This window comes from Anomaloglossus baeobatrachus, chromosome 2 (assembly GCF_048569485.1).
Source record: "Anomaloglossus baeobatrachus isolate aAnoBae1 chromosome 2, aAnoBae1.hap1, whole genome shotgun sequence".
Taxonomy (NCBI): domain Eukaryota; kingdom Metazoa; phylum Chordata; class Amphibia; order Anura; family Aromobatidae; genus Anomaloglossus; species Anomaloglossus baeobatrachus.
The window spans coordinates 462,508,957-462,536,807 of NC_134354.1; the positions used below are offsets into that span (position 1 = coordinate 462,508,957).

At 46.7% G+C, this 27,851-nt stretch overlaps 1 protein-coding gene across 2 annotated transcripts in view; it reads left to right on the plus strand.

Annotated features, from left to right (window-relative positions):
• The first annotated feature begins 1,086 nt into the window (after positions 1-1,086).
• The window catches only part of LOC142291653 (merlin-like), a 121,864-nt gene continuing 95,099 nt past the window's right edge, over positions 1,087-27,851 (plus strand). For both annotated transcript variants that reach the window (XM_075336331.1, XM_075336332.1), the window contains exons 1-2: positions 1,087-1,502; positions 27,693-27,798. In XM_075336331.1, coding sequence (XP_075192446.1) covers positions 27,709-27,798 — 90 coding nt within the window. In that variant the 5' untranslated portion in view covers positions 1,087-1,502; positions 27,693-27,708. The remainder of the gene's footprint in view (positions 1,503-27,692; positions 27,799-27,851) is intronic.

Consider the following 27,851-nt stretch of genomic DNA (forward strand, 5'->3'; position numbering starts at 1 on the left):
TAAGACTGCTTTCACACCTCCGGTTTCTGCAATGCGGCACACTTCGGCACTTTGCAGGAAAATCGCAACCGTTTTTTTTTTGCTGCCGGTTGCGATTTTCCTGCATAGACTTTAATTAGTGCCGCATTGTGCCGCATGGCCTTGCGTTCCATCCGGTTTTTGCCGCATGCGGCAGATTTAGCCGATGCGGCGGCCGGATGGAACGTTGCCTGGCACGTTTTTTCGTGCGGCAAAAAAAAACGCATTGCGCCGCATTTGGCCGATGCGGCGCATTTTTCAATGCATGCCTATGGCGGCTGGATGCGGCGCGATGCGGCAATAACCGCATCCGTCCGCCGCATGCGGTTTTTGCCACTGCGCATGCTCAGTAGCATGCCGCAAGCGGCAAAAACCGGACGGGCCGCAAAGGAAAAACTTATGCAAAGGATGCGGTGTTTTCACCGCATCCGTTGCATAGCTTCCACAGCCGGATTGAGCCGCAGAGCTCAAGCCGGATGTGTGAAAGCAGCCTTATGTGAGACCTTCTGAGTGGCGTGTGCTTCCAAGTGGAGTAGAATATCTGGTGTATTGATGAACTGGGTAGTCAGGTGTGGCCATGTCCTGCCCCTGCTCCTCCCCAGTACTGCTGATTTCGGTAGAGCTGATTCAAACTAGTGTAAACGCATCAAAAGTCCCACATTTTGTGCACCAAAATACTGCAACTTTTCAAAGATGTTATGCCAATTTTCAGCCATATAGGTTTTGATGCGTCCGCTTCACTGTGTTGTGCAGACTATGTCCTTTTTATCATCTTCAAACCATGCATCCAATAATACTGCACAGCTATACGTTCCTACGAGCCTTGGTAGTAATTTGCAGTTGTATAATGTGCAATCTGTCAGATTTTGGCTGTAGTTTGCATTGTCTGGTGATCCCTGCATTGCTGGAGATAATCACATTGTTACATAGGAGCATTCCTCGCACTGCGGCTTGACTCACCTATCATTCCTTTCAGGTTATACACATTCCTTCCGGTTTCTTCATTGGCTGACACTCCTGTCATTATTGGCTTAACATAATGTGTCATGGATTTCAGCTCTCATATCTTCTTCCTTAACTCCCATGTACGTGTGTAGGAGGCAGTGTGCAGACTCGTATCAGCAGAATAGCTCGCTGCTTCCTGGAATTACAAGATTTTCACATTTTAAAGACATTTTCTCTTTGAATTGTCAGCTTTTTGTTACACCGGATTATTCTGCATGATATGCAGCAGCCAGAACTTTTAAGACAAAAGGCTCTTCAGCATGAAGTATATTTTCTGAAATCACCTGAACAGTCCAGTATGGGATAAACTTTCTTTTCCTGCAGTTTATGGGATTAAAACAGATTATACTGTGAAACTGGAAACCTGGATTACCTGAATTCAATATATATGCTGAAAGGAGGAACTGAGAAACAGAGCACCATATCCGCGGAATATGCTGCATTTATCAACTTCTGATCTCTCGCAATTCTAAAGCCCGGTAAAGTAAAACTCTTTCTATAGATTATAAGGAACAGGAATTAGAGCTTTCTATTCATTTTGTACACTTCCTATTACATAGCCTAATCACTGGCGGACACAGACAAAAAAGGGCCCCTGTGCAAGAACAATGCATGGGCCCTTTGCAGTCCAGTAACTCATCATAATGCACAATTTCACCTGGTTTGGAGGTAGAAATGGGCCCCTAATCCCTTAGGCCCCTGTGCAGCAGCACAGGTCGCACCAATGACTGACTCTAATTTACTAACTCTTCAACACAGGGCAAATTACATGCCGGATTAGTAGGTTCTATGGGTCATCGGGAACGTGTAAGGTTTAGAAAATTAAAATTCACTACAGGTGTGTGGCATACACACCAACAGCTGCATAATGATACGCCTAATACTTTTCACAATAACAACAATATAATATACTCATAATTGAGATTACAACATCAAGAAGAAAAATTATAAAAATCACAAGATCGAAAAACAAGTTAATGATATGCAAATGATGAAAAAAAATGAAATTACATTTTTCTAAACAACTTGATCTATTTAGTATCGATTATGAAAGCCATGATTAGACACAAACTCAGTTGTTTCCATTGTTGTTTTGCAGCGCTGGGGTCCTGGGTTAAAATCACACCAAGAACAACATCTACCAGGAGTTGTTATGTTCTCCTCCTGTTTGTGTGGGGATACTCTGGTTTCCTCCCATAGTGTAAAGACATAGTGATAGGGAATTTTGATTGTGAGCCCCAATGTGGAGAGTGATGATGATGTCTGTAATTATGAAATTAATGGCTTTATAGAAGCACCGAAATGCAAGCACTTATACATCTTGACATACTATTAATTAATAGGTTATGAATGGTTGTCGGAGGAATGTTCTGCCATGCTGAATGCAATTAGACATGCAGTTCATCAAGATCGACTGCTGGCAACTCTCTTTGCAATTGCCGACCAATAATGTCCCAGATGTGCTCAATGGAAGACAAGTCTGGAGATGCTGCAGGTCATGATAGCATGTTAAGGCTATGCAGACTGCTCAGTTGCACGACAACATGTGGCCTGCCATTATTGAACTGAGAAACTGCACTGTGGTTACGTTGGAGAAATGGCCGTGCCACTGGTTTCATAACCAAATCAATGTAATGCTGATCTGTACTGTACCTGGAATAAAGATTCAAGAAAACAAGCTACTGTATATTATGCTACCCCACACTATAAACACGGGAAGAGGACTGCTGTGATCTTCCCCTGTGAAAGCCTCTTCATTGTGTTGCCCATGTGGACTCCCCAGATTTGAAGAATGACGCATACTGACCCATTTTGTACTGAAAGTGAAACTAGATATTGCATGTCAGGCCTAAATCAGAAAACAGTGTCTACACAACCATCAGAAGGTGTTTTCACAACATTGGGCTTCGAGCTAAACGTCCAGCTACAGGTGTTCCATTGACCTTAGGTCACCATTACCAACAGCTATCCTGGTGAAAGCAAGATGGTAATGGAGCCTGGAATGGATATCTATCCTTTTCAGTGATGAGTTCTGCTTTTGTCTTAAATGCAGTGATAGTTGGTGATGTGCTGGAGACCACGTGGGTAACATTAGAAGAGGCCTTCATGAGGGAACCTAAAAATGTCCCAGAAGCCATTTTTAACTCAACAATGTCAGGCCGCATGTTGCTCATACTACTGTGACTCAAGCAGCAGATAATCAAAAAGGAGCCACTTATCCAATTGATGTAAAAAGCAAAATAAGAGGCTAAAATATAACCTTTATTATAAAATTATTAAAAATTTTATAGTGATAGGTAAATAGGTAACCAAAAGCTTCCCTGGGTTACTGACAATATTTTACTTCAGATATAGACCACACACAAGTATAGTATATTTATATGGCCAACCCAGAGACGCCACAAATATATAACAAAATTAACAAAAAAACACAACAAAACAAACACAAAATTGTTTGATTATTTGAAACACTTGTATGGACAGTGGTCCAGCAAGTAAAAAAACAAATAATCAAAAAAACACAATATAACCAACCAAAATACCTATTGACAGTGGTCAACAATCAGATGACACCAAACTTCATTGGCAGCCTCAATAACATTACTGACCCTCTATATCCCTAAGAGACTCATCTTGACCTTTCACCCCAGAACTTCCGCCCTAACAAGGGCAGACCACATCTAACCCTATTGTTGAACCCCTATAAATTGGGATGAGGCCAGGGAATTTATAGGGGCTCAACAATAGGGTTAGATGTGGTCTGCCCTTGTTAGGGCTGAAATTCTGGAGTGACAGGTCAAGATGAGTCTCTTAGGGATATATAGGGTCAGTAACGTTATGGAGGCTGGAGGACCCATATGAAGGAGACACTGACTCACCCCATACTCCAACTATCCGGTGATAGGTTCCTTACCTATCATTTGTACTGCCAATCAATAGTTTGGTGTCATCTGATTGTTGACCACTGTCAATAGTTATTTTGGTTGGTTATATTGTGTTTTTTTGATTATTTGTTTTTTTTTACTTGCTGTACCATTGTCCATACAAGTGTTTCAAGTAATCACACAATTTTGTGTTTGTTTTGTTGTGTTTTTTTGTTAATTTTGTTATATATTTTTGGCGTCTTTGGGTGGGCTATATACAGTCATATGAAACAGTTTGGGCACCCCTATTAATGTTAACCTTTTTTCTTTATAACAATTTGGGTTTTTGCAACAGCTATATCAGTTTCATATATCTAATAACTGATGAACTCAGTAATATTTTTGAATTGAAATGAGGTTTATTGTACTAACAGAAAATGTGCAATCCGCATTTAAACTAAATTTGACAGGTGCGTAAGTATGGGTACCCTTATCAATTTCTTGTTTTGAACACTACTAACTACTTTTTACTGACTTACTGAAGCACTAAATTGGTTTTGTAACCTCATTGAGCTTTGAACTTCATAGGCAGGTGTATCCAATCATGAGAAAAGGTATTTAAGGTGGACACTTGCAAGTTGTTCTATTTTAATCTCCTATGAAGAGTGGCATCATGGGCTCCTCAAAACAACTCTCAAATGATCTGAAAACAAAGATTATTCAACATAGTTGTTCAGGGGAAGGATACAAAAAGTTGTCTCAGAGATTTAAACTGTCAGTTTCCACTGTGAGGAACATAGTAAGGAAATGGAAGAACACAGGTACAGTTCTTGTTAAGCCCAGCAGTGGCAAGCCAAGAAAAATATCAGAAAGGCAGAAAAGAAGAATGGTGAGAACAGTCAAGGACAATCCACAGACCACCTCCAAAGACCTGCAGCATCATCTTGCTGCAGATGGTGTCACTGTGCATCGGTCAACAATACAGCGCACTTTGCACAAGGAGAAGCTGTATGGGAGAGTGATGCGAAAGAAGCCGTTTCTGCAAGCACGCCACAAACAGAGTCACCTGAGGTATGCAAAAGCACATTTGGACAAGCCAGTTACATTTTGGACGTAGGTCCTGTGGACTGATGAAACAAAGACTGAGTTGTTTGGTCTTACAAAAAGGTGGTATGCATGGAGGCAAAAAACACGGCATTCCAAGAAAAGCTTTTGCTACCCACAGTAAAATTTGGTGAAGGTTACATCATGCTTTGGGGCTGTGTGGCCAATGCCGGCACCGTGAATCTTGTTAAAGTTGAGGGTCGCATGGATTCAACTCCGTATCAGCAGATTCTTGACAATAATGTGCAAGAATCAGTGACAAAGTTGAAGTTACGCAGGGGATGGATATTTCAGCAAGACAATGGTCCAAAACACCGCTCCAAATCTACTCAGGCATTCATACAAATGAACAATTACAATGTTCTGGAATGGCCATCCCAGTCCCCAGACCTGAATATCATTGAACATCTGTGGGATGATTTGAAGCATGCTGTCCATGCTCGGCGACCATCAAACTTAACTGAACTGGAATTGTTTTGTAAACAGGAATAGTCAAAAATACCTTCATCCAGGATCCAGGAACTCATTAAAAGCTACAGAAAGCAACTAGAGGCTGTGATTTGTGCAAAAGGAGGATCTACAAAATATTAATGTCACTTTTATGTTGAGGTTCCCATACTTATGCACCTGTCAAATTTAGTTTAAATGCAGATTGCACATTTTCTGTTAGTACAATAAACCTCATTTCAATTCAGAAATATTACTAAGTCCATTAGATATATGAAACTGAAATAGCTGTTGCAAAACCCCAAATTTTTATAAAGAAAAAAGGTTAACATTAATAGGTGTGCCGAAACCTTTTCATATGACTGTAGATATTCTATACTTGTGTGTGGTCTATATCTGAAGTAAAATATTGTCAGTAACCCAGGGACGCTTTTGGTTACCTATTTACCTAAAGGCCGCTTTACACGCTGCAACATCGCTCAAGCGATCTCGTTGGGGTCACGGAATTTGTGACGCACATCCGGTCGCTTTAGCAATGCCGTTGCGTGTGACACCTATGAGCGATTTTGCATCGTTGCAAAAACGTGCAAAATCGCTCATCGGTGACATGAGGGTCCATTCTCAAATATCGTTGCTGCAGCAGTAACGAAGTTGTTCCTCGTTCCTGCGGCAGCACACATTGGTACGTGTGACACCGCAGGAACGAGGAACCTCTCCTTACCTGCCTCCCGCCCGCAATGCGGAAGGAAGGAGGTGGGCGGGATGTTCGTCCCGCTCATCTCCGCCCCTCCGCTTCTATTGGGCGGCGGTTCAGTGACGCAGCTGTGACGTCACTGTGACGCTGAACGAACCGCTCCCTTAGAAAGGAGGCGTTTCGCCGGTCACAGCGACGTTGCAGGGCAGGTAAGTAGTGTGACGGGTCTGGGTGATGTTGTGCGCCACAGGCAGCGATTTGCCCATATCGCACAACCGATGGGGGCGGTTCGTTCAGCGTCACAGTGACGTCACAGCTGCGTCACTGAACCGCCGCCCAATAGAAGCAGAGGGGCGGAGATGAGCGGGACGCATTGCGGGCGGGAGGCAGGTAAGGAGAGGTTCCTCGTTCCTGCGGTGTCACACGTACCAATGTGTGCTGCCGCAGGAACGAGGAACAACTTCGTTACTGCTGCAGCAACGATATTTGAGAATGGACCCTCTTGTCACCGATGAGCGATTTTGCATGTTTTTGCAACGATGCAAAATCGCTCATAGGTGTCACACGCAACGGCATTGCTAAAGCGACCGGATGTGCGTCACAAATTCCGTGACCCCAACGAGATCACTTGAGCGATGTTGCAGCGTGTAAAGTGGCCTTTACACTATAGGTTTTTTAATAACTATATAATAAAAGTTTTATTTTAGCCTCTTATTTTGCTTTTCACATCATACTACTGTGAGCAGCCTTCAGGCCCTAAATGTTCTACCATGGACTGTAGTGTCTCTGGATTTCTTTCTCATCTCGCACATCTGGAATGCCATTGATTGTCAGTTGCAAAGGATGCTGCCAGCAGCAGCTCTTGCTTATTTGCATGCCCAAGTACATTCAACATCACAAAACCTTCCTCAGACAACCATTATTAACTTCACTGAGATCATGCCAAGGCACGTAAGAGCCATTATTTCTGCAAGTAGTGCTCATACTCAAAACTGAATAAATAAAAATATTTTGAAAATTATGTTTACACAATTTGCATATTAATAACATGTCTATTGATCCTTTGATTTGCATAATTCCACAGCTTTTCCTTTTTCGTGTTGAAATGTCAATGCTGAGCAGTGTATCTATAACTTTGTAAAAAAAACAACTCATAAGGTGCAACATTCTAGATCATATGTCATCCGTATGTTCAGTTTTTACATCCGTATGACATCCGTACAGCATCCAGGTTTTACATTAGCAATGAAACAAATAGTAAAAGGTTAAATACTGATTTGTATTTTGATAATTGCACTGGAATAGTAAAAAACAGATGCCATACTGAAGCTGCTAGTATGCACCTGTAGCACCCCTGAACCCATCAGGGTGCTACAAGGTGCTGCATCCCTACAAGGATGCAGGGCCTACCCCCTTAGGGACCCAGAACCCCAGTGCCGGTAACACCAAAAACCCAGGTAATCCCAGTTCTCCCCAACAATCCCCCATACAATGGTACCCAGCTAGGGTGGGACCATGGATGGCCGCCTTAAGGTGGAGCCTCTCCAGTTCACTAGTTGACCAGGTGGGAGGGGCAGACTGTGGACCGAGAGAACACAGGAAGTCAGTAGTCAGAGCAGCAGTGACTGTGGAGAGTGGAAATAACATTAGTGACTGTAGAGGTGTAAAGGTGGCAGTGAAATGACACCCTGACTCAGGATAACGGTGACCTGGTACCCAGGAGAGGTGGTTGCCTGTGGAGTATGGTGGAGTACTCCCGGAACTACGCACTGACGGGGTACAGGACCCTAGGACAGGAAAGAGCTTCAAGTTGACCTGTTAACACCTGCACAGCAAAGGGGACCATCAAGGACCTTGCTAACCCTAAAGAATCCGAAGACTCAATAGCAATGGGACAATCGGGGACAGGAGCAGAGACTCCAACCCCACAGGGTTCACGCTACCATCAGGCGGACAGAAGTGGACAAACCACAGAACGGGGATCCCCAGTGTTCTATACCACGGGGACCCACTTACCAGAGACAGGTTCAGAGGAAGAAGGTACCAGATAACAAGACTGGCACTGGGACGAAGGGAACCTGGAGATGAAACCAGCTGGCACCGGGCCCCCAGTTACCATCTCAAGAAAGTGAGTAAACTAGTTGCACTGAATACCTGTGTGGTCTCCCTTCTTGCAACGCCCACTGCACCATACATCCGCTGGGGAAAATCCCTACTTGCGGAGGGACAACCATACTAGCTGCCAATACCATCAGCCCCAGTAGAAACATTCTGCAGCGGCGGCTCCCTACATTTAGCCGCAACACCACAAGTGGCATCACGTACAAACTTTATTCAACAATCCCCTGTAAATATCCCCATTACAAAAAGCCCAGGGCACGGAACCGGGTAACAGCCACCACTGTGACATTCCCCAGACGTACAATGCCCGGAACCGAGTACCCCAAATCCCTGGGTGCTACACACACACCCATTGAGTATAATGCAAGGAGTATGTATGTTCTCCCCATGTTTGTGTGGGTTTGCTCCTGGTACACCTCTCTAAAGACATACTGTGAGGGAATTTAGGTTGTAAGCCCCAGAGGGGACATTGATGATGATGATAATGATGTCTGAAAAGTGCTATGAAATATGGTGGTTGAATTTTATCAGTGAAATGGATCAGCATAGTGCATACTGCGATTTTTACTAGTGAATCATTTTCCATGTATAGAAACCTTCATGTGACCTACTATATTGACTTGCATTAGTCAGTGAGCAGACTGATTATACACTCATCCTAAGGGTACTGTTCTACTTACGATTTTCATGTGCGAATGGGATCCAATAAGAAATCGGACTGCACTCACACCAGTGCAAAACTATGGGGCAGTGTCCATCTGCAATTGATTCATGCCACAGCAGCATGTGGAATGAATCGCAGCATGCTGCGTTTAGCAGCGAGTCTCGGCTCATGCACCTGTGACACCCTGGACTAGCCAGGTAGTCACAGGTAGGCCCTTGCATAACACCCATCCCCTAAAAAGGTGTCATCATCCACCCTTAAAACCCTAGTCACCTCCCTCAGGGTTTGATGGACACAGCTGGGGGCGTGCCCAGGCGGTTGGACATGCCCACCGAGGAGTTCACAGGTCCTGAGGCAGGAAAACAGCAGTCAGTTAGTGGCAGTTCAGTGGAGAGGAGTTGAGTAGAGTGGAGGAGAGGAGTAAAGTCTGACAGGTGTCTGGGTCGGAGCCCAGTCACCTCTGGCTAGGAGGCATATGGTGGCCTCAGCCTGCAGGAGGCGGGAAGACGGCTCGGTGGAATTGTAAGGGACCGGGACAGGGTAGTGGCCCGCCTGTACCGAATCGGGGAACCGACTGGAAACCGGAGCACAAAGGGGGGTACTCAGACCCTGAAGCGAGGTCCAGAAACCAGTGGACCACGTTATTTAACTGATTGAGGTCTGGACTTTAGGTCCTTTCTCACCCAAGTCCCGACTGAAGACAACAGCCCACCGAGGGGGATAGAAAGCCACCGCATAGGCAGAGAGATCCCACGGGCCAGCATCTGCGGGCAAACGGGCTCTCCCGACATACACAATGCCGGGGAGCGGGCTCCCGTTGCTGAAGCACAGGCAGCCCAGAGCTACAGTACAAGGTGCAGGAGAAAGGCGGAGACCACTAACCCGAGTAGGGGGACCAGACACAGCCGGCTGCGGGCACCGACCACCATCATCTTGGTTTACCAGAGACTCTTGTGCATCAATCATAGTGAGTACAACTGGGCCCTCGGGCTGCACACCGCCCTGGACCGCCAAGCACCGACATACCATCCCAAACGGGTCCCGGGGCCATCACCCCTGCCCACGGAGGGGTTAACACCTTTGCTGCGCAACATCTCCCCCGGGTGCCTAGTAAACAGCAGCGGTGGTGTCCACATTTACCACAACCCGTGGGTGGCGTCACAAACTCACCTAAAAACCACGGCTCCGGCCGTACATCTAACCCTTCAAAGAGCCAGCCCTTTTCAGAGCGAAGTGACCCCAGGTCCGGAGGCGCTCGAGCCACCCACCGACGAGCCAGGATCCGAGCGCAGCCGAGCGCGGGGCGGTACACACCCCCATATAAGTCTATGGGAGCATGTGAAACATCACACCGTAGTCGCATGTAATACGAGTGCAGGGCAATGTACGCAGAGACAGGCAGCGGAGGAGATGGGAAGAAAGTGTTCTCTCCCTATTTTCCCGCAGCTGTGATCGCTTCACAGTCGCATGACCCTCAGCTGACACCCGCAGCAGAGGGTCATTAGAATATCGCTTCCGATGCTCTTGCATCGAAAGCTGTACGCAAGTGGAAAAGTACTCTAACAAGTACTTCTTGGCATTTTAGATGTCCGTATAACACACTGAGTACAGCTCGTAATGTCCAGAGTAGTTGCTGGTCTCATGACCTGAAATCAACAGTTATAGGCGTATATGAGGCTGATGAGTTCAGGTCAGATAACCTGTGGCCAGTCCAGACATCCTGGTCTGTATTCATGCTATGTTTCTTAGACGTCTAAATTCGGGCTTATTCTGGCCCCTTTTAGAACACACTCTTCCTAATATGTTGTTCATTCAGATAGTGATCATGGATCATGTCCGTGTTATAGGTTGCTTATGAAACTTTGTATTACCAAACATCCAGGAACAAAACCCCGACAGCCTCCTCCTCAGCTACACCCCTGGGCTGTTGGGCATGATCCAGTATATACTGAATCTGTGCCACCCCTGCAGCGGATCGAACCGCTCGTATCCGGGGGTGGTGGTTACTCGTAGCTCGAGGGTCTCCGGACCCGGGGGCTAGGGGCCACACTCAAATGGCAAAGGGAGTATTTACAGGGGATTTGGTATAGTTCGTGACGCCACCTGTGGTGTACGGTAATTGGGAGTACCGCCGCTGCCGTTGGAAGTACCCGGGGTGATGGAGTGGGGAAGGTAGGTGACGTTGTCCTCCACGGTAGGAGTAGGCCCCGGGACTCTGGATGGTGATGCGGGGACACAGTGCAGGGGTCAGTCGGGTACTCACTCAGCAATGAAGCAGATGCTGACAACAGGGTAAACCAAGTTTCTGAATGCCGTTCCCTTTCGAGGGGAGCTCGTCCCGTCCCCTGCAGCACTGCCGGTGGTCTGTAACCTGCCTCCTGGCACAAAGTTTTAGATTGTCCGTTGTGGCCCGGTAGCTTGGAGCTTTCTGGGCCCCGTCCCCATCATGGCTAAGTAAAGTAGCCTTCTCTCAGGAGCTCACTCTTGGGATTTCAGTGGGCCACTTGTTTGGAAAGCCCTATCCCCCTCATTGCGCTAGTGCCCCCGATCTCTGAGCTTCGTGGGAACAATCCATAAAGGCCCTGTCCTCCGCAGGTTAATTGCCGGATCGCTTGAAGCTTCTCCCCGACCTAGGGTCCGTGTACCATGACGTGTCTTCGGTCCTGGACCGGTGATAGGACCAGGCTGCTGACTGTCCTCCAAGACAGGTCCCAGGCACCTAGCCTCAATCCCGTGCGATCGGGGCTCAGACTCCTCTAGGTCCAGACAACCTAGTTTACAACTCCCAGCTTCCTCAGAACTCCTCACAGCTCGAGGGCTACCACTCAACTAACTTAACACCTGTCACCTCCCTGTCTGACCCCTAGGTGGGCGGCCCTATTCCTGTTTAAGCAGCCCACTGGTGTGCCTGACAGGTGTGGTGCAAAGTGTATCTAGGATTTGTGAATGCTGATGGAGGCAGTACTGCAGGATGGAGACCCAGAACCATGGGGGGGTTGAATCCTGAGTGTACGGGAAGGGCAGATTGTGCAGAATCCTGAGACGACCCGAATAGTCCAGGGCGTCACAAATCAGTTAGAAATAATAACTTTTGTCAGAATACATTTTTTTTATAATAACATTTGTACTTGGACCCCGAATAGTTAAAAGAAAATCATTGTATGATTATACATTTTTAAAAATCACTGATCAGAGAAAAACTAATAGAAAGGTTATTTCAAAGTTAAATATGACTAATCCATTAAGGTCCATTAGGCTGGACTCACGCGAATGTATGACATCCGATGCGAGAGCATCGGATGTGATATGCTAATGACCCCTGCCTCAGGCTCTGCTGCGAGTGTGAGCTGAGTGTCATGTGACTGTGACCTGATCTTGCAATCGGGTCACAGCTGTGGAGGAGAGGGAGTGGTTAACCCTAGAACGCGCAACCATAGAAATCTACCATAGAAAACAAATAACCTAGCAGGCCTGTGAGGCCCCAGGTATCTCTTCCATTGTCAGCCTGTGTGTATATCGCACTGCACTGGGATGACATCCGAGTGCAGTCCGATGTATCTCTCACACCTGATCACTTGAATGGGTGCGAGTGAAACGGCTCTCGCAGAAAATTGCAGCATGCTGCTGACCAACTGCTCTCCCTCATTGACTATCATTGGTCCGTTTTTCACGCTTGTGTGAGCGTGCCCTTAATATAAGATCTGTGTGGGCCTGGATAGGTCAGTAATATTAAAGTCCTGGAAACTCTGCCCTCTATTCACACTACATTTAACCTACATAGAGAATGTTTTCTTTTCATCTTTTACCAACCTCTCGTTCAGACCTTGTTTTACTGATAGAATATGTGCCCATTTTAGGCTAGGGTGCTATTCACAAGTATGTTTTTTGGAGGGGTTTTTTTTTTGCTGATGGAGTCTCTGAAAAAGTTATCCCCACAAAACAGAAACATCCATTTTTGATCCATTTAAATCAATGGCCCAGTTAAAATAACAGAAGTATTTCCAAAAATAAGAATACATTCATACTTTCTCATAATGGATAAAGTAATGGTCAAAATGTAAAATCAAAGCTGGCATTTAAGATTGTTCAAATCATTAATTTTCTTTGCTAACACAACCCTTGCCATTGTTTCACTCACTGTTAGGATCCGCACACACTAACGTATAAAAAAATCGGTCCCATTCTCATCCAGAAAAGTGGGGTGAGTGAAATCCGTTTGGTATTCCGTATGCCATGAGAGTGTGTGATTGTTTTCTCGCCTAGCATCAATACGCCATCCATAGGACATGCGTTTTTTTTCTCAGAAACCCTTATTCTACAATTATTTACAGGACCATTTACAGTGTCTTATGCTACAGAATGGTAATGTGTCCGTAAAAACAGACGCCATACGGATGGTCACTGTGACTTCCGTTTTTTTTGTCGCACCCATAGATTTGCATTGGGGACTCTCGTTTGATATGCGAATTATACTGTGGGTTTTTTTTTTCTGATGCCAAATACAGTGGAAAAATTGCAGATATGCGCTGCCTCATTGATCTGACTGCGTATATATATCGGCATCTGCATTGGTCCGATTTATACACCAGTGTGAGAGAACCCAAAGAGGTAGGAGGCTGCCACATAGGTACATGGGTTTTGGAGATTGAATTAAATGCCCATATGTGTGCAGTGGGATGGGATGGCGCGCTACTGTGGAATAATGTAGTCATGCTCTTGCAGTGGGTGAGCAGACCCCCTGCAAAAGGGAGCATAGTTAACCCGGAAATGTTATTAATAAAAATGTTTTATTTGTATGTGCATGTGTATTGTGTTAGGGTACCCCTAGTGGCCGGGTGGGACGGCTGTCACCACAGTGGGGAGGAGGAGCCGGCAGAGACAAGGGGAGGAGAGAGCAAGGGTGTGAGGAAAAGATTAGATCAAGGGAGCAGTCGTCTCGGGGACAGGAGCGGAGCAGCAGAGCCGGGGCAGAGTGTGGGAGCTGGAAATCAGGGAAGCCGGTGAGAAAAGGAGCGGGCGGAACCTCATAGTGTGAAGCAGTCCGGTGTGGGTCCGGGCTGTGGGTAGCCAGAAGTGGGAGCCGGGCGAAGTGGAGTAGTCAGGCACATCCCCACTGGAGGGGACGCAAGGACAGGCTTCCCCCAGCTAAGAAAGCGTATCATCACCTTTATTGCTTTGTTTGGGACTTTTTGTGAAGAATAAAAGAATGTTTGTTCATTGCATCGAACCCTGCCTGAAGAGTGTTTGTGCGCCGGATAACATCTGCATCACCACCACACTCTGCCCCACCAAGTCATCTCCTGTCCCCATAGTGACGGTGGAACCAGGGGTAAGCCTGATTGCAAGGGCCACGACTACAAGGCCAGAGGCACCCCTGGCACCCCGTTACATGTGGCGTAGTCGGCAGGATCCGAGTCCCCTGCCAGGGACCCAGGAGGCTGGAGATCGGGTCGTGCCTGAAGCACAGGATCCGGACCGTGATACAGGATTTCCAGTCCCGTGGTGGGAAGAGAACCTAGTACCCGTAGCGTTGGACCGGGTACAAGATGGCGGCAAGGAGGCCGTTATCTGTAAGGAAGAAAAGGCGCGAAGAATTGGCGCCAAAAGAAGAGCCTGGGGCTGGCCGGCGCCGAAGAGAAAGTACGGAGTACTCCGCCCAAAGAGGGGAGGCGCCAGCTCCAGGGCATGGAAGAAGAAGAAAAAGAAGTACCTCAGCGGAGGAGTCAAGATGATGCGTGGGGCTGGGGGTGGAGTCTGTTTAAGAGCGGGAAACGAGGACCCGTCTCCACTCTACCCAGTCTCAGCATTGACACCGCCGCCGTTACCAGCAAGATTGTCAGGGGCAGCGACGTCTTCACCACCGAGAGGAGCTGCAGCAGCTGCGCCCGTGGGGCCACCCTACGCCCCTGCGTCCTTCCAGAGGATCCGTCGGCAGCCGGGACAATCCCTGGGGGCATACATCCAGGCCCAAGCGGAGGAATGGAAGAGGGCCTGGCCCCCAGAGTAAGTCACCACTGCTGATCTGTTGTTTAAGTCCGGCGCCGTTTAGCCGGCAGAAGTTCTTTTAAAGTTTCACTGGCCGTTGCCCCCTTCTGTGTGTTTGTACGGGCAGTCGCCCCATCTAAGACCGGGAGCGCTGTTGCCAAGCCTCCGGGCGCCCATCTAAGACCGGGAGCGCTGTTGAGCCTCCGGGCGCTAGTTGAAAGAAAGACCGGGAGCGCTGCAGAAACCGCCGGGCGCGGGACTGGTGCCCTCTGTGTGGGTGCTGCGCCTATTGTGGACGGTATTGCAGACTTTACGTGCTTCTGTGTGTTTTAAGTAAGAGCCGTGCCGGGAGGCTCGGGTTTTAAGAGGGGAGGTATGCAGTGGGTGAGCAGACCCCCTGCAAAAGGGAGCATAGTTAACCCGGAAATGTTATTAATAAAAATGTTTTATTTGTATGTGCATGTGTATTGTGTTAGGGTACCCCTAGTGGCCGGGTGGGACGGCTGTCACCACAGTGGGGAGGAGGAGCCGGCAGAGACAAGGGGAGGAGAGAGCAAGGGTGTGAGGAAAAGATTAGATCAAGGGAGCAGTCGTCTCGGGGACAGGAGCGGAGCAGCAGAGCCGGGGCAGAGTGTGGGAGCTGGAAATCAGGGAAGCCGGTGAGAAAAGGAGCGGGCGGAACCTCATAGTGTGAAGCAGTCCGGTGTGGGTCCGGGCTGTGGGTAGCCAGAAGTGGGAGCCGGGCGAAGTGGAGTAGTCAGGCACATCCCCACTGGAGGGGACGCAAGGACAGGCTTCCCCCAGCTAAGAAAGCGTATCATCACCTTTATTGCTTTGTTTGGGACTTTTTGTGAAGAATAAAAGAATGTTTGTTCATTGCATCGAACCCTGCCTGAAGAGTGTTTGTGCGCCGGATAACATCTGCATCACCACCACACTCTGCCCCACCAAGTCATCTCCTGTCCCCATAGTGACGGTGGAACCAGGGGTAAGCCTGATTGCAAGGGCCACGACTACAAGGCCAGAGGCACCCCTGGCACCCCGTTACACTCTGGTGGGTGTTCAGGTCTGTGCAAATACCAACATAGTACTTCAACACCATCACAACATCATAGTACCTCAACACCATCACAACTCCTCCACAATGGGCACCACACATCCAGATATCATCAGCTAGTCAGCCATGTTGGGTATATCTTATGTTTGAATTAATTGGTCATTTATTTCACTGTAACTGCTAAAAGGGTCTCTAATGCTACCCACTTCAGTATAGGGAGAAGAGAAGCGCTAATGGCAATGCATGAGCAGGTACCTAACATGATACAGACATGGTCGTTAGATATCGTGCATACTGTACATCTTATACTAATGAATAGGACAAGTGCATGAGACCTGCCACCTGCGCACGTGCCCTGTCAGGTACCTACCGACACAACGTCACCAGTGCTACTCATCCTGATGCAGAAGTGAGAAGCAATAAAGTTTAACACAGATTGTTTTTTGAACAAATTGCAATTTTTCTCCCGGTTTTTTTTTTGCTTTACACATATATATATATATATATATATATATATGAACAAAACAGATGCTGCACTCAGCAGTTGGTCGTGAGTTAAAAAAAAATTGCACTATATACAGTACTTTTATTGTGTAATTTTTTTTTCATCTTTTTGGTAAATTTTGTAGGTCTCAGCAGTTTGTCTACAAATGCAGCATACTCATGTTGTGACATTTTCATCATATGTTTTTCCCAGAGTCTAGAAGAAAAAATGAATGAAAAAGGTATTCATGTGTGATGCCCCTGGACTATCAGGTTGTCACGGTTTATTGTGCAATCTGCCCTCCCGTAAAATATCCACCTCCTTCTTGGTTATGGGTCCCCAACTATATGGTGTTGCCTACATCAGCTAATTAAAATCCTAGGTACACTCTGCACCACACTCACCAGACACACCAGTGGCTGACCTGAGTGGAATAGGGTCGCCCATTTGGGGGGTTGGTTAGGGGAGGTCAGGAGTAGGGAGAGTAGTTTTGGAAGTAAAGGAGAGAGGAGGTCAGGAGCTGGGCTCCTTGGAAGCCATCTAGGTAGCAGATGGTGGTTTGGGCCTAGAAGGAGCTGGACCCACAGTCGCAGGGGATCGTGGCAAGGGGCACTGAACTTTCAAGGAGGACACCATCACCGGGCTGGGACCAGGGCACGACGGGGTACGTGGACCCTAGGTTAGGGAGTAGCTTCAGGCAACCTGACAATTTACCCGACGAGAACAGAGCCTTCAAGATCCGCTCTCCATCCGCTCCAAAATCGGGGTACTAGCGCAACGAGGGGGATAGGACTTTCCACTAAAACAGTCCAGGAAATCCCAAGCGTGAACCCTGTGAGCAAGCTCCCACACTTAGCCATAGTGGGGAGTAGGACCCGACTAGTTCCATACTACCGGGACTAACAGAGAAGTAAACTTAGTGCCAGGAGGCAGGTCACGGATTACCAGGCAGCACCATTGGGGACAGGACCCGAACTAGCTCCCCTCAGTGACAGCGGTATCCAGAACTTTTGTTTATCCAGTTGTCGGTGTCAGCTTAATGGACTGAGTGAGTACGTAAGTGACCCCCTTCGCTCCCCACGGCACTCCCCAAACACCATCACTGAGTCCCGAGGCATTCCTCCTACCCATGGAGGGTTCTAACATCTGGCTGCCCGACTCCATCGCCCCAGGGTACTTCCAACTGCAGGGGTGGTACTCCACATTACCACATACCACGGGTGGCATCACGAACTTTAACACAATCCCCTGTAAGTACCCCCTTCATTTGAGTGGCCGCACGACCCCCCGGGTCTGAACACCCCCTGAGCCACCGCGGATCCGGATCCGAGCAGCCCGACTGCTGATACGGGGGCGGCACACCTCTGTTATATAAAAACAAAACACCATAAATTGCTTGTTAAATTTTCTGAAAAACATAAGTTTTACAATTCAGAAACAAAAACGTACAAAATTGTGCTAAGAAAGCCTAATAGAAAAATAGAGCAGCACATAAAATGATGTCCTTGCTGTGGGTGAGGATAGAAAGAATCACTTGGAACCCAAGAAGCTGCAGCACAAGAGCGCAAGGGACATGTGAGGTGACTGACTACTATGCACTCAGTATTTTTTTTAAATGTCGTACGCTTTTGGAAAAAAAAAAAATTAAATGGACTGGACAACCCCTCTAATATGTCATTTGTTAACAAGAAGCCAAATCCACCTCAATTCCCTCCCCCCCTTAAATAGAAGTTCAAAATGGTGGCATTAAAAATATAACTCATATCGCAGAAAACAGGCATGCTTATAGATGCCGTCAGCAGAATAGTTAAAAAGCTTTGGACTTTGGAATTTAGTGATGTAAATTAAATTACTGTAGAAAAGGGAAAACCAATATACAGTTGAAACCAGAGTTTCCATCCACTATGTAAAAAGACACATCTGCATGTTCTTCTTACTATCTGACATGAAATCGGAATAAACCTTTCCTGTTTTAGGTGAATTAGGATTACCAACATTTTTTATATTTGCCAAATGCCAAAATAATAAGAGAGAATGTTGTAAGACATTTTTATTACTTTCTGCAAAGTCAAAAGTTTACCTACATTTAATTAGTATTTGGTACCATTGCCCTTAAACTGTAATCTTGAGTTAAACGCTATGAATATCCTTCCACAAGCTTCTCACAATAGTTTGTAGGAATTTTGGCCTATTTCTCCTCACAGAACTGGTGTAACTGAGCAATGTTTGTAGGACGCCTTGCTGGCACCTGCCTTTTCAGCTTTGCCCATAGATTTTCAATAGGATTTAGATCACGGTTTTGTGATAGCCACTCCAAAACATTGACTTTGTTATCCTTAAGCAACTTTGTAACCAGTTTGGCAGTATACGTCAGGTCATTGTCCATTTGTAAGACCCATTTAAGCTCAAGCTTTAAGTTCCTGGCTGATGTCTTAAGATGTTGCTTCAGTATTGTCACATAATATTCTTTCCTCATGATGCCATCTGTTTTGTGAAGTGCACCAGTCCCTCCTGCAGCGAAACAACCCCACAACATAATGTTGCCATCCCCCTGTTTCAGTTAAAGCAAGGATTTAGAATTAAATCTAAATGCACAACGTGCATTGTGTGTATACACATTTGTACCACCAACGTACATTGTGTAGTACTGTCCTGCCATTGGTATTCTAATCAGGATTTGGGCTGTACTGCTTTTGCCATTGCGGCAGGATTGCTTTTCTATACATCCCCCTGTTTCATAGTTCTGATGGTGTTCTTAGTTCTCAAAGCTTCTCCCTTTTTCCTCCAAACATTACGATAGTCATTATGGCCAAACAGTTCAATTTCAGTTTTGTCAGAACACAGGACATAGCTCCAAAAATTAAGGTCTTTGTTCCTGTGTGCATTTGGAAACATTAATCTGGCTTTTTATGTTTCTTTGGGAGTAATTTTTCTTCCTGGCAGCGTGGCCTTTCAGCTTATGTTGATACAGTGCTTGTTTTACTGTGGATGACAAAATCTTACCAACTTCCACCAACATCTTCACAAGGTTCTTTGATTTTGTTCTTGGGTTGATGTGCAAGTCTCACCAAAACACATTCATCTTTGGTACACAGAACCAGTCTCATGTCTGAGCAGTATGATGGCTGGACATTCCCATCTTGTTTGTACTTGCATATAATTGTTTGTACAGATGAACGAGGCACCTTCAGATATCTGGAAATTACACCCAAGGATGAACCAGACTTATGCAAGTCTACAATAATCTTCCTGAGATCCTGGCTGATTTCCTTTGACTTTCCCATGAATCTACACAAAACAGCAGTGTGTTTCAGGTGTGCATGAAAATACATCCACAGGTGTGTCTCTAATTAACTGACATGTTTCCAATAAGCCTATCAGAAGCTTCCAAAGACATGACATCATCATATGAACTGCCCATATTGTTTAAGGGCATAGCACTCTTAGTGTATGTAAACTTTTGATTTTCAGAAAGTAATAAAAATGCTTTATTCTTGCTTTATTCTGGCATTTGTCAGAAATAAATAATTTTGGTAATCCTAATTGACCTAAAACGGGAAAGGTTTATTTTAATTTTATGTCAGATACTGAGAAAAATATGCATATGTAAACTTCTGGTTTCAATTGTAGGACCCAAGGACCCTTTAGTATTAAATTAATGTACAGGTGCACAAATACACTATGTGGCTGTAAAGAAGTGGACTGGGTGTTGTCGTGTTCCTTTTCTTGAAGACACCAATCGTGTTATTGTATTGTCATGTAGTGTAATGTGATTTGTGTTCTATGTCCATTGTAAATAATGTGCTATGTGAATCCTGATCTGGTGTGATATGTCTTATTTCATTGTGATGTATTGTAATGTGTTCCTGTGTAATGTACAGTAAGACTATATGTATAGGTAATACCAGACAATAGGGTAAAAGATAGTTAGGGAAGGGAAGGTGACTGTCATGAATTGGACTATAGTGTTAGGCTGGGTTGTTCTGGGACTCAAGGCAGTAAGATCAGAAAAATCCAGTGGAAACTGAAAATGTGCCTGTCATGTGCTTTGAACAACTGAAACGTGTTGGAAGAAGTGTGCTTGCTATCTTAAATCTAAAGTTTGTGAAGATGAACCATTAAATAAAGAGTTGTGATTGGAACTGAACTGGTGGTCTCCTTGTGTCACCTTTTGGTCCTGGCCAGCCGATGCCAACTGCGACATGCGGCCTACTCTGCAGCACAGTCCACATGATGCAAGTTCACACACCAAGCCAGGACCATGTGTTGTATGTAGTGTGTTGGGGTGTCCAGAGTCAATCCCACGCCCACAATTACTACCCCACGCCACTCTACATGGCCAATATACAGACATATACGGTGCATCAACACACTGCGATTAATAAATCCATGAATTCCAATATTGCTATAAAAAATAAAAAGGTAAGGTACTTAGCTAGCATTTTTTTTATCAAAGGGCGCAAAAGCTATCCAACCACTTCAAACTGTACCTAAATATGGATGGAGAACATTTGGTGATTAGAGACCATCCATATTTAGATACACCTTGGCGTTTCTGGATGGCTTTTGTGCTCTTTGATTAAAAAATGCTAAGTACCTTACATTATTAACATTTATAACTAAGTTGTTATGTCTGCACAAGGTTTTTCTGGAACTACGAAAAGCGGCCATCATTGTTTACCAGGCACATTTTGCAGCGGCTGTGCTAGGTACTGTATGTCACTGCAACTGAAGTGAATGGGACTGAGCTGTTTTGTAGCACAACCATCTCTAATGTATGGTTCTGTGCATGGCAAACAATACGGGTGATGCCGTGCTAATGCGATTACTCTCTCCCCTTTATCTATCTGATTGGTGTGGTTATACCTCCACTTATGTTGTATTGATGGTCTGTTCTAAGGATAGACCACCAAATCAAAGTGTAGAAAAAACCTTTCAATGATTGAGATCATCATGAAATGATGCAGTACCACCAAGCTTTCTTGAAATAATGTAATGTTCAACCCAGTACCAAAAGCTGTACATCAGAAAGCTTGTTATGTGCTTCATCACTTGCAATACTCTGTGAAATTTCACCCTTGAATCTATTTATTATTCTGATTCATTCTAAGAACATTGTCGGAATGTTGTATTACATTACTGACATGCTTTCTACTGGTTATTTAGTCATTTATTGTTACCTAGTTTATAGGCTTGGCCAGAAACATTGCATACCCAAATGATCGGTGCTTCCTGCAAAGCTGTTAAACTTTTAAGTGAGCCTCCGCCTTTGATTAATGTTGGTCCAATATTTGTATTATAGAAAAATAAGACCAACGTGTTCTAGAAAGGCACACTGCCAATGTAAGTCAGCTTAATTTTTTTTTTTTTTGCTTTGCTGGGGATACCAAAAAGAATAAAAACATATATATGATAGAGGGAAAATAGTACTTACCCACCCAACAAAAAAATACCACTGAAATTTGTATTAGTGTAAGAGCTATCATAGTCAGAACCGTGGTGCATGTTTATAGACATGCCACCTTAGCCATTGCAATAAACTAGTGGTCAAAACCAGGGGCATATATATATATATATATATATATATATATATATATATACTAGAAGATGGCCCGATTCTACGCATCGGGTATTCTAGAATTTACGTATTGTGTAGTTCATGTATGATTTTTGTTATCTATATATATAATTGCCTTATTCTGTCTGTCTGTCTGTCTGTCTGTCTGTCATGCTCCAAAATTGTGTCCTTACGGTGACACAAAGCTGATTGGCCGCTGGGCTCGCCATGGCCCCGCCCCCCCCCCCACGGATTGGCCTCTCGCCCCGGCTCTCTGCAGGCCCCGCCCCCCTCACGCAATGCACGCTCGCTCTGGCCCAACTGACACGGAGCTCCGACTCCCAGGTGAGTACACACACACACATCAGATCACACTCACTCTCACACACACCTCACACATCACATCCACACACTCACAACATCCTGGGATATCGCTTGCTTCTACACCGGCTCCGTCACGATCCCAGCAGCGCCAGACATAACCTTGCGATGCTGGGATCTTGACCGAGTCCGTGAACGCTGGTAACCATTATACACATCGGGTAACTAAGGTCCCTTGGTTACCCGATGTGTATCATAGTTACCAGTGTACACCGGCTCCGTCACGATCCCAGGAGCGCCAGACATAACCTTGCGATGCTGGGATCTTGACGGAGCCCGTGAACGCTGGTAACCATTATACACATCGGGTAACTAAGGTCCCTTGGTTACCCGATGTGTATCATAGTTACCAATGTACACCGGCTCCCGGTACACATGTGCAGGGAGCCGGCATTATACTCCTCTCCCTCCAGGACTACTCCTCCTATTACAGTCCTCCTATTATACTCCTCTCTGAGTATAATAGGAGAACTATTATAGCATGGGGGATGTAGCACGATGGGGGGTGCGCAGCATGGAAGATGTAGCACGATGGGGTGCGCAGCATGGGGGATGTAGCACGATGGGGAGTGCGCAGCATGGGGGATGTAGCACGATGGGGAGTGCGCAGCATGGGGGATGTAGCACGATGGGGAGTGCGCAGCATGGGGGATGTAGCACGATGGGGAGTGTGCAGCATGGGGGATGTAGCACGATGGGGAGTGCGCAGCATGGGGGATGTAGCACGATGGGGAGTGCGCAGCATGGGGGATGTAGCACGATGGGGAGGTGCGCAGCATGGGGGATGTAGCACGATGGGGAGTGCGCAGCATGGTGGATGGAGCACGATGGCGGGTGCGCAGCATGGGGGATGTAGCACGATGGGGAGTGCGCAGCATGGGGGATGTAGCACGATGGGGGATGTAGCACGATGGGGGATGTAGCACGATGGGGGGGTGCGCAGCATGGGGGATGTAGCACGATGGGAAGTGCGCAGCATGGGGGATGTAGCACGATGGGGAGTGCGCAGCATGGGGGATGTAGCACGATGGGGAGTGCGCAGCATGGGGGATGTAGCACGATGGGGAGTGCGCAGCATGGCGGATGTAGCACGATGGGGAGTGCGCAGCATGGCGGATGGAGCACGATGGCAGGTGCGCAGCATGGGGGATGTAGCACGATGGGGAGTGCGCAGCATGGGGGATGTAGCACGATGGGGGATGCAGCACGATGGGGGATGTAGCACGATGGGGGGTGCGCAGCATGGGGGATGTAGCACGATGGGGAGTGCGCAGCATGGGGGATGTAGCACGATGGGGAGTGCGCAGCATGGGGGATGTAGCACGATGGGGGGTGCGCAGCATGGGGGATGTAGCACGATGGGGGGTGCGCAGCATGGGGGATGGAGCATGATGGGGAGTGCGCAGCATGGAGGATGGAGCACGATCGGGAGTGCGCAGCATGGAGGATGGAGCACGATGGGGAGTGCGCAGCATGGGGGATGGAGCACGATGGGGGGTGCGCAGCATGGGGGATGGAGCACGATGGGGAATGCGCAGCATAGGGGATGGGGCATGATGGGGGGTGCGCAGCATGGGGGATGGAGCACGATGGGAGGTGCACACCTCCCCCCAACACACACACACACACACACACACACAGGGAACCACAAACACCGCCATACACAGACACCCACACACACAGACAACGCTGCACACACACAGCACCCAACACACAAACACCGCGGCATACATAAATATACGCACATACCGCACAACACACACATTGCACAAAACATACCTCCCCCCCAAAACACACCACACCCACACAAACCGCGCAACACACACACACACAACGCGACAGACACACAGCGCTCCACAAACAACGCAACACACATACAACACCGCTCTCACCCCCCGCCACACCCAGACAACACCCAGAACATGTACAGCCCCTACACAAACACTTGGTAACTACACACAACAACATCTATATATATATATAAATATATATATATATATCTATATCTATAACAAAAATCATACATGAACTACACAATACGTAAATTCTAGAATACCCGATGCGTAGAATCGGGCCACCTTCTAGTATATATATATATAGATATATATATATATATATATATATATATAGATGTTGTTGTGTGTAGTTACCAAGTGTTTGTGTAGGGCGCTGTACATGTTCTGGGTGTTGTCTGGGTGTGGCGGGGGGTGAGAGCGGTGTTGTATATGTATTGCGTGTGTTGCGTTGTTTGTGGAGCGCTGTGTGTCTGTAGCATTTTGTGTGTGTGTTGCGCGGTTTGTGTGGGTGTGGTGTGTTTTGGGGGGAGTTATGTTTTGTGCAATGTGTGTGTTGTGCGGTATGTGCGTATATTTATGTATGCCGCGGTGTTTGTGTGTTGGGTGTTGTGTGTGTGCGGCGTTGTCTGTGTGTGTGGGTGTCTGTGTATGGTGGTGTTTGTGGTTCCCAGTGTGTGTGGTGTGTTGTGTGTGTGTGTTGGGGGGAGGTGTGCACCTCCCATCGTGCTCCATCCCCCATGCTGCGCACCCCCCATCGTGCCCCATCCCCCATGCTGCGCACCCCCCATCGTGCTCCATCCCCCATGCTGCCCACCCCCATCGTGCTCCATCCCCTATGCTGCGCATTCCCCATCGTGCTCCATCCCCGATGCTGGACACCCCCCATCGTGCTCCATCCCCCATGCTGCACACCCCCCATCGTGCTCCATCCCCCATGCTGCGCACTCCCCATCGTGCTCCATCCCCCATGCTGCGCACTCCCCATCATGCTACATCCTCCATGCTGCGCACTCCCCATCGTGCTCCATCCCCCATGCTGCGCACTCCCCATCGTGCTACATCCCCCATGCTGCGCACCCCCCATCATGCTCCATCCCCCATGCTATAATAGTTCTCCTATTATACTCAGAGAGGAGTATAATAGGAGGACTATAATAGGAGGAGTAGTCCTGGGGGGAGAGGAGTATAATGCCGGCTCCCTGCACATGTGTACCGGGAGCCGGTGTACGCTGGTAACTATGATACACATCGGGTAACTAAGGGACCTTAGTTACCCGATGTGTATAATGGTTACCAGCGTTCACCGGCTCCGTCACGATCCCAGCATCGCAAGGGTATGTCTGGCGCTGCTGGGTTCGTGACGGAGCCGGTGTACACTGGTAACTATGATACACATCGGGTAACTAAGGGACCTTAGTTACCCGATGTGTATAATGGTTACCAGCGTTCACCGGCTCCGTCACGATCCCAGCAGCGCAAGGTTATGTCTGGCGATGCATGCGGAGGGCCGGGGCGAGCGACCAATCCATGCGGAGGGCGGGGCCAGGCCGAGGCGAGCGACCAATCCGTGGGGGGCGGAGCCGAGGTGAGGCGAGCGGCCAATCCGTGCCGGGGGGCAGGGCCATGGCGAGCCCAGCGGCCAATCAGCTTTGTGTCACCGTAAGTTCACAATTTTGGAGCAAGACAGACAGACAGACAGACAGACAGACAGAATAAGGCAATTATATATATAGATAAGAGCTATATATATATATATATATATATCTATATATATATATATATATATATATATATATATATATCTATACTATATATATATATATATATATGTAAATATATATAAATCATGGGGCCCCAAAGCAGAAGTTCATAACCCCCCCCCTTCAAAATAAACAAATAAATAAATACATTGTTGGGGTGTCACAAAGAAGCATACCACACAACTTTCCAGCCCTTACAAAATATTTTTTCTCTTATTGAAAGCACTAGATTCCTCTTTCATGGCTCCCATAAAGTATAATGCCAACAAAATTACCCCCCAACCCAAACACAGTATGATACTCCCAAAATCAATTCCTCCACAGTGCCCTATTCACGCACTGTATAATGACCATTCTGTACTCCCCATTAACTCCCCCAGCAAAATATGGAGACCACAAAACAGTATGATCTCCTAACTGTGCCCCCCACACAGCCCTCTATATGACTCGCCCACCACAGGGCCTTAGGTGACTCGGTGTCGGGCCGGACTAGTCCCACCCACACCATTGGGGACCAGGAATGGGACTTACGGCCCCATAAATACATCTATAGGGGTGGCTGCCACTATCCCTGACCCAGTGTATGCCTACCAATTGGTGTGTGCAAGTTTTAGTCTGTGGACCGGCATATGACCCCATTCTTACCCAGGATGGGACATCACACCTCTGGCTGAGTTGCAATATCTCTGTGGCGACGGAAGCCTCAGGGGCGCCACATATACATACAGTATAATGGGCCCCACATAGTCCTCAAACAGTGTAATGAGCCCCTCATAGTCCTCTAAACAGTATAATTGGCCCCATAAAGTCTTCCATGTAGAATAATGGGCCCCACATAGTCCTCTAAATAGTATAATGGGCCCCACATAGTCCTGCACACAGTATAATGGACCTCACATTGCCTTCCATACAGTACAATGTGCCCCACATAGTCATCCATATAGTACAATGGCCCCCACATTCCATTTCATATAGCATAATGCACCCAGTTTGCCTTCCATATAGTATAATGGGCCACACATTACCTGCCATATAGTATAATGGGCCCCACATTGCCTTCCATATATTATAATGGACTCCACATTGCATTCCTTATAGTATGATAGGCTGCATATTGCTTTCCATGTCATATAATTCCACTACATTGCCTATCATTCAGTGTAATAATTGCGTTCCATATAGTATAATGTGTCTCAAATTGCCTTCCACGAAGTATAATGGGTCCCACATAGTCCTCCATATAGTATAATGTGCCCACAATGACTTCTATGTATGTTCTATTCTACTCATTGATTTAAAAACTAAAAAAAATACTCACCTCTCCTTGTTCCCTGTTGCGCTTCACTGCTTAGCACAGCAGGCAAGATGAAGTGATGCCATCGCGCCTGCCACGCTGAACTGTCAGAGATCAGATGGAGTGGGAAAATGATTGAGGAGGGAGTGGACAGCAAATCGCTCCCTTTTTCATCATTGCTTTCAGCTTTTTGGCATCCACAATGTCGATACAGTTGAACATGCAACGCAGTGCGCGGTGAAATTTAGTGCCAACACTGGCACTGGGCCCTCCCGACTTATGGGCCCTATAGCGGCCCTGTGGTATGCTGCCATTGGCAGTTGACCACTGGCCACAACTCAAGAAATACATAAACTGTGAACTCACTCTGTATATGAAGTGAATAGTGAAGTTAAATATAAGATACTTTTATATTTAATAATATTATTTTCCATAATGATTAATATTTTTCTCAAAATTAGAGCTACACCATAAGCTATGTCCATCCGGAGTCTGAAGAAGAAGCAGCAGAAGACTTTAAAAGTGAAGATTGTAACAATGGAAACAGAAATGGAGTTAAACTGTGAGGTTAGTTTTACCACTGAATAGAATATTAATGATAAAAGTTAATGAAATCTAAA